The 14,880-nt window shown below is 42.6% G+C and overlaps 1 protein-coding gene across 3 annotated transcripts in view; it reads right to left on the bottom strand.

Moving 5' to 3' along the window:
* ADAMTS20 (ADAM metallopeptidase with thrombospondin type 1 motif 20) overlaps positions 1 to 12,482 on the bottom strand; it is a 195,624-nt gene extending 183,142 nt beyond the window's left edge. For all 3 annotated transcript variants that reach the window (XM_007168333.2, XM_057557413.1, XM_057557412.1), the window contains exons 1-2: positions 12,074 to 12,482; positions 11,127 to 11,488 (exon numbers count right to left, since the gene is read on the bottom strand). In XM_007168333.2, coding sequence (XP_007168395.2) covers positions 11,127 to 11,488; positions 12,074 to 12,164 — 453 coding nt within the window. In that variant the 5' untranslated portion in view covers positions 12,165 to 12,482. The remainder of the gene's footprint in view (positions 1 to 11,126; positions 11,489 to 12,073) is intronic.
* Between the last annotated feature and the right edge of the window lie 2,398 nt (positions 12,483 to 14,880).

Raw genomic sequence — 14,880 nt, 5'->3', positions numbered from 1 at the left:
GAGTTCTAGGGGCTAGAGATACAGAGGTGAGCATGACGAAATCCCTGCCTTCAAAGAATTCATACTTATATGGGAAAAGACAGATAATAAAGATGTAATATGCCTGGTGGTAACAAGTACCATAAAGAAAATAAAATAAGGCAAGGAGACAGAGAATCCCAGAGGGTGGGGGGAGGCACTCTAGGCTGAGGCTAGAATAACGAGGGGGTGTCCATGGAAAACTCTGGGAGAACACTGCAAACAGAAGAGCGGTGACTGAAAAGCCCAGTGACGGGGAAAAGCTTGGCAGGTTCAAGTGACAGAGAACAGTGAGGCTGAAACTTTGCCAACAAGGGGATACGCAGCAGAAGCTCAGCAGGTAGGGGCAGGCTGCACTCATTATGCTTGACGCTGAAAAGCACTCATCACGCCTCCGAATACACAAATGTACATTTACCTACATGTAAATCTTGGCAAGTTTCCACTTAGAAAAGCATATTTCTGTGAAAAACCAATTCAGAAATGAATAACTAAATTATGGATGCTATGATAAGCACAGTTTTAGTGAATGAGGCTTCATTTTCATTTCTTAATTATCTTTAAATTATTTAGGGATAATAACTGAAATTGTTGCTTTAAATTCCATTGTAAATAGCATATGTAAATCACTATTTTAACTGAATAGTCACTGCAAGCTGTTTAAATGATTAGGGCAATTATAGTCATAAATTCTTCTTTACATTCATAATTATTACCACATCAACCTCTCCTTAAAGGTACCAAAGCCTTTACTATTTTTACAGTTCCCAAACCTAAAACATTGCCTGAGACATAGCAGGCACTCAACACATATCTGTAGAAATAAACATTTTTTTAAATAAATTTAACTATTTATTTTATTTTTGGCTGCGTTGGGTCTTCGTTGCTTCATGTGGGCTTTCTCTAGTTGCAGCAAGCAGGGGCTACTCTTCGTTGCGGTGCGCGGGCATCTCATTGTGGTGGTTTATCTTGTTGCGGAGCCCGGGCTCTAGGCACACGGGCTTCAGTAGTTGTGGCTCACGGGCTTAGTTGCTCCATGGCATGTGGGATCGTCCCGAACCAGGGCTCAAGCCCATGTCCCCTGCATTGGCAGGCAGATTCTTAACCACTGCGCCACCAGGGAAGCCCGAAATAAAACATTTTTGTAACATGGTAAAGTACCTGATTTTTCCCCCCATATACCCTTTAGTAATCCTTTTTTTTTTTCCTCTAATATTCTTAAGTTACAATAGTTTAGGGACTTGTCTGAGATATAGTTACATGATTTTGTTTTCTTTTAATGCTGAAAAGTAAAATGTGTAGGTGCTCTTGGTTACATAATGTGCTAGTATATTAGGATTACACATTTTTAAAAGGCCTAAAAATTAAGGAAATTCCATCAGATATACTGAAATTCTAGTCTGTAAAATAGAAGAATTTATAAAGAATTCATCTATTTCTTAGATACTTTTCTAGTATACTATACTCCAGCATATTTCATTCATTCTACCAGTGCTTATTTTCCAAATATAACTACAAATCACTTATTTTCAATACATACCAAAATTCCAGCTTTCTTTGCTTTCCCAGAAAAAATAATTAACTATACTTAGAGGTAACAAAGACTACTTTTGAAACCTGAGTAAATGGACCCATGGGAAAAAATCACTTTCTACCTTTTTTAAAAAGCATGCTGAGCAGAAGAAATGTGATAGCATCCTGGTAAAAGATACAAATAGGAATGAGGCAGCTTGTTACTCATCCCAAAAGTATTTTGAAAAATGTCACACACTTCAAGGTATAGATATTTACAGTATTGTTTGGGAAACTTTTTTTATATACCTTTTGGATCAAAATCTGACTATGGGGTACTTCTATGATAATGTTCCAATAAACCCACACATGGGTCCAACCTGCACTCTCATGTGAAAGATGAATATAGTTGTATCGAGTCCATCAGCACTTCCTTTAGTCATGCTAGAACACTCTAGCCTGCTAATAATACTGCCTTTATAACTTAGAGGCCTTTTCTTCAACAAAACCTTATGCTTAAAAGAGTAACTTCAAGAAAAAATAATTTGTCCTCAAAGGGGTTTGCCCGTATTTATCAATGAAGGACTTAAAAGCATTTTGCTTCCAGCAATTTTTCTATAAGCTACCCCACTGCAGAAGACTTTCTCTTCAAAAAATAAAATTATTAGAGCTTTGCCTAAAGGCTCCTAAGGAAGCACTTAATTTTTTTTTTCAACTTGGAAAGGAACCTCGTAAGGCATCGGAGGACTTAATAAAACAGGTGGTTCGTAGAATTATATTTAGATCATGCCATATTTTTAGCAACCTGCCTATCTGCCGAGGGGCACTGCAATTTGATTCATGAGAAATGCCAATCAAATTCCAAAGTCTTTCTTTTGATGACTATTAAAAGTAGCATAACTAGTTTTCACTCGGGCAAGGGGGTCCCAATTACTTGAAGCAATGATCTTCTATTTGCCAAGGCAGCAAGTGATTATGCAACTGGCTCCAATTTACTCTCATAGGTCAAAATTTTTATGTTTAGAGAATTTTTATACAATAGTTTTTCCAAAATGTTCTTATTTTAGTATTTTGACATTCATTCATATATTTTTTCCCTAAATACATGGCAAACACATGTATTATAGCCACAAATAATAATGTGCTCTCAGATTTTATTAAAGGGTAAAAACAACAAGCACAAAATGTAAACCATTTGGACTCTTTTCCCAAATCATTTACAGTTATCACATTAGCACTGGCAGCTATAGAACTAGTTCAAAATAAAGGTACTATTAAACAAGGCAATTAATTAGAGCCAATACTGAGAATTTATTTTAGTAACAGATTGCTCTCAACTATTAATAAAGTTGGATTTTCGTTTAAGGCCTGAATCACTGGTAATTACTACCATGAAGACTAAAATGTTTAGTTTCTCAATCTTTAATCATAAGTCATATTAGAATCAGTTTGATGCTATTTGTAATAAGAAAGCCTGACTATGAGTCCTGGGTCTGCACTCATGGAATCTTGGGCAAGCCACTTCATATCTCAAACCTCAGTTCCATGACTTATAAAACAAAACAAATAATTCTATCTACCTAACTTCCTTAGAAAGACAATGTGTGTTAAAATGATGTCAGTAACTGTTTTGAAAGTGAGTATATTTTGATATAGGATGGAAAAGTCTCCACTAAAAACACAAATGTTACAGCTACCCTTTTTTACCCTAAGCAGAGTGTGTTATGTAATAAAAGATCATGAAGATTAATTCTGAGATTCATCTTTATTTTGGGGTACTCTGTTCAATGCAAAAGATTTTTTCCCCTGACAGCTCCTCATTATAACACCACTGATCATACCTAGGAAATTGCGTATTATACATAAGCACACATTGAACGAATGAATCGATGATATGAAGAATATGTAATTGGCCGCAGAAGCCTAAAGCAGAAGATTCATTGCAAAGTTTTTGAAAAGAGAGTCTTCTCTCCTCTAGTAGCATTCTTTATTCCCCATTCCACAGGGCAATTCCAGATCTCCAGTATAAATGTTTCCAGAGGCAACATTGCTGATACTTGCCTAAAAAGACACTGCTCTCTCACCACGTCCCTACCCATGAGGATCAAGAAAATAAGACAGACTCTGGACTCATCTACCCGAGATTCATGCAGCCAAATGACTCAGCTACATAAATAGTAGTGTCCCAGCAACATCACTAACAAGGAATAAATTCTGTAACATTTCTCTTTTTTGTAGGCACTGAGGTATGTTTGAAGTCACATGAACTCACTAAAAGTGGAGAGAACTGTCAAAGAAATGGCCACGTTCTTGTGGGGTCCAGGTCGTGGTTCTCAGGACAGCCTCTTACTAAAATGTCTGCGAAGACATAAAGCCCAAAGTCATTATAACAATTAGAAATTTAAAACAGTAAGAAATGATAAAGAACTACTCTGCAGGTAGATAATGGAAAGATGTTCATGATATATTGTCAAAATGTTATAAAGCAATATTACTTAACAAAGATATATGTATACGACCTGGTCAGCTCTTTCTAGAGAAGATGGGGCAAAGAAAGGAAGGCTCAGGATGGATCTGGAAAGATGAGTAGGAGTTTAAGGCAAAGGACATTCTAGACAAAAAGAAGAGTAAATATAAATTCAAACCATTATGAAGATTAAAGTAAACCTATGACAGAATCAAACAAATGTTTCTAGAATAAGTATCTCTTTCTTGCCACCTCTCCTGTTATTAACTTTCCTGGTTAATGGCTACAGGATCACTCAGTCATCTAAGTCAGAGTCATTAGAACCATTTTGGTTGTCTGCTCTTCTGGTCCACAATTTTAATGGGTCTCCTACAAGGTGGCTTAACTTCAGTGCTACTGACATTTTGATAATTCTTCATTGTAGGAGGCTATTCTGGGCATTGTTGGATGTTTAGCAACATCCTTGTCCTCTACCCACCAGATGCCAGTAGGTTCCCTTGCCCCTGCACAGCTGTGACAACCGAGTGTCCCCAGACTCTGCCAAATGTTCCCCAGGGGACAAAACTGCCCCAGTTGAGAACCACTGGTCTCATAGTGCACCTTCCACAGGGACCCAACTCTTCTCGCCACTGCAACCACATTACTTCCTGCGGCTCCCATTCCCTACCTTTACAGTGGTCTTCCTTACTGCAGTGGTGGTCTTCTCAGTGCCTCACTGCCTCCCCTGCTCCTGGCACAGTGGTGCATAAGGGCAGACCCCTCCCAACACATCAAACTAACTCACCATCTACAGTCTAAGCCTTCATGCCTCCACAGTACATTCCAGGCCTTAATCTGACTTCAACCTTACCTTTCACCCTCACCTCCTAATCCACCCTACTCTTCAGCTGCAGAGACCCACAAGAAGCCCTTCAATTTTCATATCCGCAAATGTTTATTCATCCCTCAAAGTCCAGCTGAGAAGCCTCCTCCAGCCCAGGTCTCATGATACTCTTACTCCCTCCTTCCTCAAAGTTCACCCAGCACTCCTTGTACTCCTCTGTTAACGGTATTTAACAGACTATTTTCATTGAGTGTGTGTACGTGTGCCCGGTGTCACTATGGGGTGGCCCTGAGAATGCTGACCATAATTGACCAAGGACCCCCACTCCAGGCTTTGAGATCCATCTGTGCTTGTGCCCCAGCCATATCTCCCATGCACTACTCCAGCCAGTAACTGAGTGTGGCAAGGATATGAAGAGGAAATTCATTCTTAGGAGGCAAGGGACCGTTCTCCCAGGCAAATCTGGCTTGAGGGGGGCTTTGCTGAACCTTACTTAGACTGCCCGGCAGCCTGGGATGCTTCTACCCAACATTTTCATCCTCTCTTCACCTGTTTCAGACTCCACTGCTCGCTCCTTTTTTCTAACACAGACACTTCCCCTATTAAACTCTTTGCACATTTAATCCCACCTTGCCATCTGCTTCGTGGAGGACCTAGGCTAACACTCGAAATGTTAAAGGTAGAGGCATAAGAAATTCTCCCTAGTGTTGTCTGAGTATTTGACTAAGTATAGGAATAACTAAAAGGGGTCCTTATGAATTTTCCAACAAAAAAAATATGAATACAGAATGGCATGTGTAATGACCTGAGGCTGTGTGACTTCTAAGCAAATAGGAAGTTTAAAAAATAAAGTTTTCCAAGAAGACAAAAACCGGTAAAGACACTATTGATAGTTTCTATACATTTATTTCCTGTCTGAACATGGAGGTACTACAGCACCTCAATAATCAGTCATCAGAGGGCATTAGTGCCTGACATGCCACAGAATGGTTCACATGAGAAACTTCAAAAAAGTACACTCAGCCCCTGCAAGCTACTCCGTGAGAATACTGTACAAGCCAGATGCAATGTCTGGTTTTATGACATCTGGAAACTGTTTCTTTCAACCAAAAAGACTGCATTGATTCAAATCCCACCAAGAAACAGTGAAGCTAATTGTCTAGGCGGTCGGGTTAGTCCCTGAGGGCCTTTGGAAGAAGGGAACGCACCAGGTAATGTAAGAGAGCTGGTAGAGGGACAGGGGTTGTTGAGAATAGCCTCTATACAATTTACACATGCCATTCTGACAAGGATATGCCCCAAATATTAAAACTTATGGAATACTGACCTCTACTTTGGCAAGAGTGTATCAACATCATGAGAAAATAGATAATATGACCATGAAAACAAAGTTTAGAGTTGAATCTAGAGATATTAATGCCTGATAACTATATATTCTGTGACTTTATCAATGAACTAAAAACAGAGTTTGATTAGCCATTATACTACATATAGGTAATTTTATGATTTGGCTCTATTTTCATATCTAATATAGATTTTAGAAATGTCAAAATAAATAATCAGAAATGTTTGAATTATGTGATAAATACTTACACTTAGAAGAAAGAAAAATTAGAGGAGGAAAGATTAGAAAAGCAAAAGTTATACCCACATAAAACAAAGAAAATTTCTGGCAGGCTCATAGCCCCTCTGATTCTTGGGCCCAAAACACTTTAGAAAACTAAACAATACAAGTCATGGTTCAGTGGTTTAGTGAAAGAGAAAACCACGTAAATACTAAGACGTCTCGAAGTGGGGAAAAAAAATAGCTGTGTAGGGCTTCCCTGGTGGCGCAGTGGTTGAGAATCTGCCTGCCAATGCTGGGGACACGGGTTCGAGCCCTGGTCTGGGAAGATCCCACATGCCACGGAGCAACTAGGCCCGTGAGCCACAACTACTGAGCCTGCGCGTCTGGAGCCTGTGTTCCGCAACAAGAGAGGCCGTGATAGTGAGAGGCCTGCGCACCGCGATGAAGACTGGCCCCCGCTTGCCGCAACTAGAGAAAGCCCTCGCACAGAAACGAAGACCCAACACAGCCAAAAATTAATTAATTAATTAATTAATTTTTTAAAAAAAAGGAGCTATGTAGAAATTAAAAGAAAACGTTAGTTTATATGTTTGAGGTTAATGCAACACTAGCAACTGAATGAAATCATAAGTATGTTGTGATGTCAATTTTTTTAAAGGGTTGTATGTACAGAGATATTTGGAAAGTAGTAACTTGGTTTGTATTCCCTACCTTTAAAAGTCACATTCCTCAGTAGCCACCAGAGAAAGGAAAGGTAGATGCTACCTCAAATGGGAAGATGGAAGGGGAACAGCTCAAATGAATGAGATGTGAAAGGGGAACTTAGTGGATTCCAGGAAGAAAAGAACGATGGAGGCAAAGGATACGGCTAGGAAGATGTATGTGCGCTGACTTCTCCACTGGGGGTTTAAGGCCCTGGAGGCAGAAGGCATGTTACATAGTTTAGGAGGACTTGCCAAGAGAAGTGCTTTAGCATGCTATGTGGGACTCAAGGGAGGGACCTCTACAAGCCCCGCCCCACACACACACACACATGCACTCACTGAAATAAGAGGTGTGGCAGAGTTTGGCGAAGGGAGGAATCAAGTCCCCCTAGACTTTCATATGCCATGGAGGGTCTCAGAGCCTTAGAGGGGTCTGGAAGATTACCAATGGCATCACCAAACCACCTTATGTGGAGAGAGCACTGCAGCAGGAGCTAAGTGACCCTGTGTTGAAGGCTGCACATGCATCAGCCAGACAAGAAGCCAAATAGGTGCTGCATCCAGAACTCAGAGGGATACGCAGCAACAGAGAGATCCCAGGTAGGAAAGAGTCAGAGAGCCCCAACTGAGCAAAGAAAAGCCACAAGTTCTCAGGCCCAGAATTCAGCGGCTGGTGCCAAAAAAATGCAAGGAGACTGAGGCACAAAGGACATCGGAGGCTAGAGAAACTGAAGGACAGTATGATTTCCCCACCTTCCTCCCAAACAATACAGAGGCCTCAGAACACTTTACTGCCCTGTATGAGGTCAGTTTTCATCAATGGTCAACATTTGTTTGAATCCAGCCATGACAATGAACATCAGCAGAAAAAAAATGAGGAAGTCACACACTCATTCAATATATTCAGGAAAAGCATTTGATTAAGTACAACATCCATTCATGATTCAAAGCAAAACTAAAAGCAAAGAGCAACTAGCAAAAGAGAACTTCAATAGGACTGGCTCTGAAAATCCTTCAGTAAATCTCAACTTTAGTGTTTAATGGACTGACAAAAATCAAAGCTGAAACATCACAGCCGCACACATGCAAAGTCACGAAGATGAGTTGGGAAGTAGCAGGAGCAGGGCTGGAGGTGAGCATTACTGACATCTTGGGCATTGTATCAAGGAGGATCTGCAAAAACTCAACTGGTCCAGGTTGTGGGTAACACAACTTTATCTGGATCTAAAGATTAATCTGAGACTGAAAAACAGGAATCTGATATAATAATAAATGGACTCTAAAACCTACCAGAAGTTCCACCATTTGATGAAACTATTATTCTAAAGAGTGCTAAGGATAGAGTCGAGGTAGAAATAAAACAATCATAAATATACAGCTAATATCCGTTATAGTGCTAATATCACAAGGGAGAAAAATCAAAGAAATGTCACTAATCTCATCAGTGATTTAGACTTATAATTGGTCCTGATCATACTTCTACAAGATTTTTAGATCCTGGTACCTCTAGCTATGTGCTGTATTACGGGAAACTTTCTATCTCTGCCGTGACTGATGTCCTCAACGCAGCCCTACACATACAGAGAAATGGAGATAAAGCTGAGTTACATAGGTATGAAAATATGTTTTTTGATGTTAAATCAAACTCTGATAATATCAGTAAGTCTATCAAAAGCAAAGTACATACATAAATCAAATGGACTTATGCATGATAATGCATAATAACTAGACAATTATATCCAAATTTACACAGTGACAGGAAAGGATGAACTCCTGTTATGACTTAAAAACATTTCCAGGGGCTTCCCTGGTGGCGCAGTGGTTGAGAATCTGCCTGCCAATGCAGGGGACATGGGTTCGAGCCCTGGTCTGGGAAGATCCCACATGCCGCGGAGCAACTAGGCCCGTGAGCCACAACTACTGAGCCTGCGCCTCTGGAGCCTGTGCTCCGCAACAAGAGAGGCCGCGACAGTGAGAGGCCCGCGAACCGCGATGAAGAGTGGTCCCCGCTTGCCACAACTAGAGGAAGCCCTCGCATAGAAATGAAGACCCAACACAGCCATGAATAAATAAAATAAAACAAATACTTAGGAAAAAAACAAACAAACAAACATTTCCAACTGTTTTCTGATTTCAAAAAGGAGATATTGAATAATAATTTGAACTGCACAAAACTTATGAATCAACATGAGCAGAAACATCACTCCTAATAATGCTTCCCATCTGGAATTTTTTCCATGCCTTAAATACTAAATCAAGAAAACATACTGACCATGACAAATTTGTGGTAGTAAATCTAGAATTTTCTAGACAAACTAAACATTTTGAAAGGTTCTAGAAAAGAGAATATTTTTCTTTCCTTTGATGTGTAGATGGCTGTGTAAATATTAGTGTGTTTCTGCCATTCTGATGTTGTATTTTACATTTAGCTACAGCCAAAAAGAAAACTGTCCAAGGCATATATATACATATGTATAAGTACATATATATATCAAGATAATAGCAGAAAAAAGAACAAAGAGATGTTCCAAATCTACTTGGTAATGACCAATACTCACACCCAGGAAGACATCTTACATCAATTACCCTGAAAGGAAGTATTACATTTGGCCTAGAGAGAACTGTTATCAATTTTCTACTTCATCAAAGAGTAAACAATGTTGATGTTCTGAAACTCATCTAAAATTTGCCCAACAAAAGCTAGAATACTTGGAAAGAACCCTGTAGCCAAATTCTTAGTTGTTTCTTCTTGAACACATATTTATCAGAGGAGTTAATGATGAAGTGAGTTCATATATGTTTTAACGTAAGTGTTCTCAACCAGAGGTTCCATGAACTTGGATGAGAAAGACATCTTTATTTTCCCTAACCTCTGATACATAACATTTCCTTCAATTATGATTGTAGGTAAAACCACAGACATTGTGACTTTGTTAGCAATAAAATAATAGCTACTTCAACTCTAATTTAATGTAACACAAAACTATCTGGATTGTTTATTCTCATTGCCACAAGAGAAGTATAGAAGTAAGTAGTCCCCTCCGCAATAGATATTATTTAACACATTAATAAAGGATGTATTATGACACCACAAATTCTAATACTTGTAACATTTTGATTACTGTTAGTATTTAAAAGGAAGCCAATTAAATAACATGTATGCTATTTTACACATTTAAATCATGCTGAGAAGAGGTCCTGGGTTTCCCCTAGAATGCTGAAAAGTTGATGGCAAAAAAAAAAAAAAAAAAAAAAAAAAACGTTTAGAACCTCTGTTTTAGAGGGAGAGAAACAAATAAAACACATAGAACCCAATATTTTATTTCATTTCCTCTCTCCGCAATGAGGTTTTTACAAAATCCACATCTTTTACTCTTGTCACTCTAATGATCATTTCTCATTTGCTGGCACCAGATCTTTGTAGATGCTCTACATTTTTAAGTGCAGTGCATTTTAAACTGGCACATTCAACCTTTTCCCTATCTTGTACTTCACAGATTAATGGCCATCCCCATAGTAGCAAAAACAAAAACAAAAAAAACAAAAAACAAACAAAAACTCTTTCTTTTCAAACCTTTTCATTTTATGTATATTCATTCTCTTTTCATTCTATCATTCTTCATTCAAGGAATGAATTTAAGTAAATTCAGGGGAGTCTGCCTTAATAGATGGTCCAGAATGGGTGTGTCTGAATGAAGGAGCCTGTCGTCCTGCTGGAAATCACACTTCCTGTGTAGCAGAAAGCCACTGCCCACCTCCCTGACTAGCTCAGCATCTGACACTCTTTCTCGCAGCTTTGCACAGAAGGGTCAATTTGGCCCAGCAGGGAGAGACACGCTGATCCTCCAAACCCTTCTCCCCACTGCAAGGAAAGAGTGGCCTCTGGCTTGGGTTCATCTAGGTGTTAATCCCTCTGGTGGCCCACTCTGATCTCTTGGGTCAACCAACCGCCCATTCGGCAAAAGCCAATGCCCGGCTCCCTGGACGAGCAAGGATGGATCCCAAGAAAATGCCAAGGGACCCGAGGGCGCTTACCAAGCCTCCACAAAGGCTGAAGACGGCTGTGTGATCCTCCCGAGCATTGACCTGGCCGCGGTAGAAGCAGTGGCGCAGGTCTGGGGGCGCCGTGCGGCGCTCCTCAGCCCGGAGCGCAGGGGTTCCCAAGTGCACCTCTGTGTAGCCGGCAGCCAGGAAGGCCGCGTCGGCGCTCAGGTTCAGCTGGAAGACCTGCCCGTAGGCGCGGATTCGGTAGTGGGTCCTGAACGGCGTGGGCTCCAGCGCCTCGGCGCTGCGCTTCCTCCGGCTGAAGTGGTGGCTCTTTGGGAACACTTCGCCGAACTCATTGACCCGCGCGGGGGTCACCACTTCGTAGGAGGCCAGTGTCCTCACCAAGGCTTCTGCAACCACAGCGATACGGCCGTTGAGCCCCTACCCCCTTTCCAACTCCCCAGCGCCGAACTTCTTCAACCAAACGTCCCAGTCAGAGGGCCGAGGCCCCAGGTCCCCATACCCCCGGCGGGGCGCGACGAAAGAACACACGCTGGCGAGCGCGCGCGCACACACACACACGTGCGCTCTGTGAGTGTGCCTGCCTGCTTTCCCACACCCCCGATTCGCTCCACCCTCCCCAAGCAGGGACCCTGACACTCAGGGCCCTCAGCAGCACCTCCTTCCCGCGCCCCTCTTCACCTCCCTGCCGCCGCCAACTCGTGCCCCGCGGGCGCCCGCGCCACCCTGCCCCACGCGTCCCCGCCGCGTGGTCCCCGGAGGGAGACGTGTGCCCCGCGCGCGATTCCTCGAAACACCGCGCAGCCGCAACCTCCGGGGATGCTTGGGGCTGACTGATTCCGGAGTCCCGAGAGCCCCGGCAGGGCCAGGGTCCCCCAGCGGGCAGAGCCGCTCCCCCCGCCTCCCTCCGTCCGCCCGTCCCACTCGGGCCCGCGTCCCACCTCGCTGCTGAAGGCGCCCCGCGGTGACCTTACCCTGCCTGGGGTGGAAGTGAACTTCCCAAGACCTGGTGATGAAGAGCGAGAGCTGGTAGAGCAGCCCCGTCAGCCACTTGGCCACCCGCATGGTTCCACCGGGGGGATTCCGACCGGGGAGGCCAACCAGAGACGCCCGCCGCCCCGCCGGCTTCCCCGCGCTCCGCTGCCTCTCCTCCCTCTCGCCCGCCGCTCTCCGCGCCGGCAGCCGCGGCGCCTCAGCAGCCTCCGGAGCAGCAGCCCCGGCCCCGGGCCGGCCCGTCGCGCCACACCGCCAGCCTCCGCTCGCTGAGCCACTGCTTCATCGCACTGCAGCCCCGCAGCCTCCGGCTCGCAGTCGGCAGCCTCGCTCCGCTTCCTGCGCCCGCACAGCCCTCAGAAGCCCTCTCCTTGCGTCCAGCCCGGCGCGAGGAAGCGACCCGACCTAGCAGGAACGGTGCCAATATAGCCACCCCGGGCCTGGCGAGCTGGGGGGGAGAGCCCGCCCCCAGGGGCCGGGCCCGGCCAATCAGCTGGAGGCGCGGCCCGGGCTCGCCCTCCGGCGCGCTGCCCGCCCCCAGCCCCTAGCCGCAAGCGGAGTGCGGTCGCTGCAGGCTCCCGCTGTGGGCGTGCAGCGTGGTGAGTAGCCCGAGGCCCAGTTGGACACCCTCCCGGTACCCGTAAAACCTGGGACTGATACAAGCTGCGCGGCCGAGGTCCAGATAGGGGATAGGTACGTGTGTGAGGTTTTAGTTCTCACAATGAAATGGCAAGCATCAGAAGGAAAGTTTCTGTTATTTATGTTTCACGGTAATTTTAGACTTCTCAAACAAGATAAAGTAAGCTACAGCGGGAAATTCTTGTAGGCAGAGGATGGCCAGGCCTTATTTGCAAGGACCCCTGTGCACCCGAGGGGTTGTTGTGAGTTTCAGTGTTGGAGGGGAAAGCAAAGGTGAGTTTGCAGTCAGCAAACACTTCTGGGTGAGAATTTCTGGCAGTTGCCAGAGAAAAAAGGATCTCAGTCTCCAAAGTTCCAGTAACTTATTGTGACTTTTTTCATTTTAATATTCATTTTTGTACTTAATTTTGTATAAAGAGCCCCCCAAAATTATATAAATGTCAAGCCCCACAAAACTTGGATCTGCCCCTGCCTGTGGGTCATTGTTTTTATGAGATTTTCTGCTGGTAGTTTCACAGTATTCATATGTCCTTTGTTTATAATATCCAAATGACCCCATGTATCCACAGTTATCTTCCTCAGCAATTATTGTAGCTCTGAATCCAGTTGAGTCATCTTGTGTCTGTTAAATTGGATAAACCTCAATAGCAGCAGAAAGCAGTCATCATTTCAGAACTCCTTTCTCATTTCCCAAATCCACCTGTTTGATTTGCAGGTTCCATAATTGTTTCTCCCTATAACCAGTATGAAAAAAAAAATGAAGTGGAAGTGGTCAGATATTGTTGAAATCCAACCAAGAGAGAGAAAGAATATGAGTATAAAAAGTAAAGGAAATATATGAGTAACTCTTCACAAACACAAAGGAATACACTCTCAATTTAGTCCCTGGCTGCCCTTTCTCCTCTGAGCTCACAACAATGAAAATTCTGTTTGCTTTGAGTTGACCTCTCATGACAGACCACCTTACTTTTGTATCAAATGTGGAACAGTCTTGTCCAAGGAAGGAGAGTTTCTTACTTTTGCCAAGGAAATTACCCAGCTCTGTAATGGTAATTCTTCCACAATCTATCCCCTTCTTTTGTACCCCTTGCTCACAAGTGTCATTTTATTCATCACAGAATTACAGACTTCTCATGTTGTTTTTCTAAATTAATCCTACTGTTACTCTAAGCAAAACAAAAATGGACTTGACCCACACTTGTCTGTTTAGTGGTTACCTTCAGTACACTGTAATTTAGAGTCATTCTGATTACACTGCAGCTCTGAATGCATCTTTACCTTAGGAGCTATGCCTACCTTCATACAAATAACAGAAAATAGATCTGCACCTGTTTAACTGGCTATCTGACTGCCGACTGCAGGCAAAGTAGATACTTCATTTCCATCACAGAATGTTTGTCACTCAAAGTAGTATTTGCAATGTGATATTTGATTTTCAACCTGCTCTTTTTGGAAACAATGGTCTAAGAATAGGGCTGTTTTTTCCTGTTTTAAAGAAGCGGGAAAATGTACGGGATATGTATTTTATGTCATTATAATCTTTACAGTGTTCAGTAAAGAACATTATTTCCTTCATTTTATAGAAGGTAAATGTTACACAGTATCTAAGTAACTAACTGGATATCTACAAACCCTTTCTGACACCAAAGTTTTTTCATTATACTAGACTAGGCCCATTACGATATTCACATTATTTGTCTCTCTTCCTTTCTGCTTCCCTACCAAGTGAAAATGTCATGAATAAGCTAATCTATGCCATTTAAATCAAGCATTTCTCCACATGGGTAATTATAGCTACCACTTATGGGATTCCTTTGACATACCAGGCACTGTACAAGGGACTTTAGAAAGGTTACCTCGTTTAATTTATGCATTCCCCCCAAGAGAAATTAAGTAAATCACCCCAGATCACACATCAAGTTAGACTCAAATCTCTTTGGTCTCAAATTCCATACTTTTTAAGAGTAGATTGTATTCTTCATACTAGCTCAAATCTCATTACAGTCGTAATCATCAATCAACAGTAAAATAGATCAATAGATTGTGATATATGCACACAGTGGAATGCTAGACAGACTGAGAACATATAATCTACAGCCGCATGCAACAACATAAATGAATCTCACAAAAAATATTATTTAGAGAAAGA

Source organism: Balaenoptera acutorostrata, chromosome 11 (genome assembly GCF_949987535.1).
Source record: "Balaenoptera acutorostrata chromosome 11, mBalAcu1.1, whole genome shotgun sequence".
NCBI lineage: Eukaryota > Metazoa > Chordata > Mammalia > Artiodactyla > Balaenopteridae > Balaenoptera > Balaenoptera acutorostrata.
This window is presented reverse-complemented; position numbering and strand designations above follow the sequence as displayed.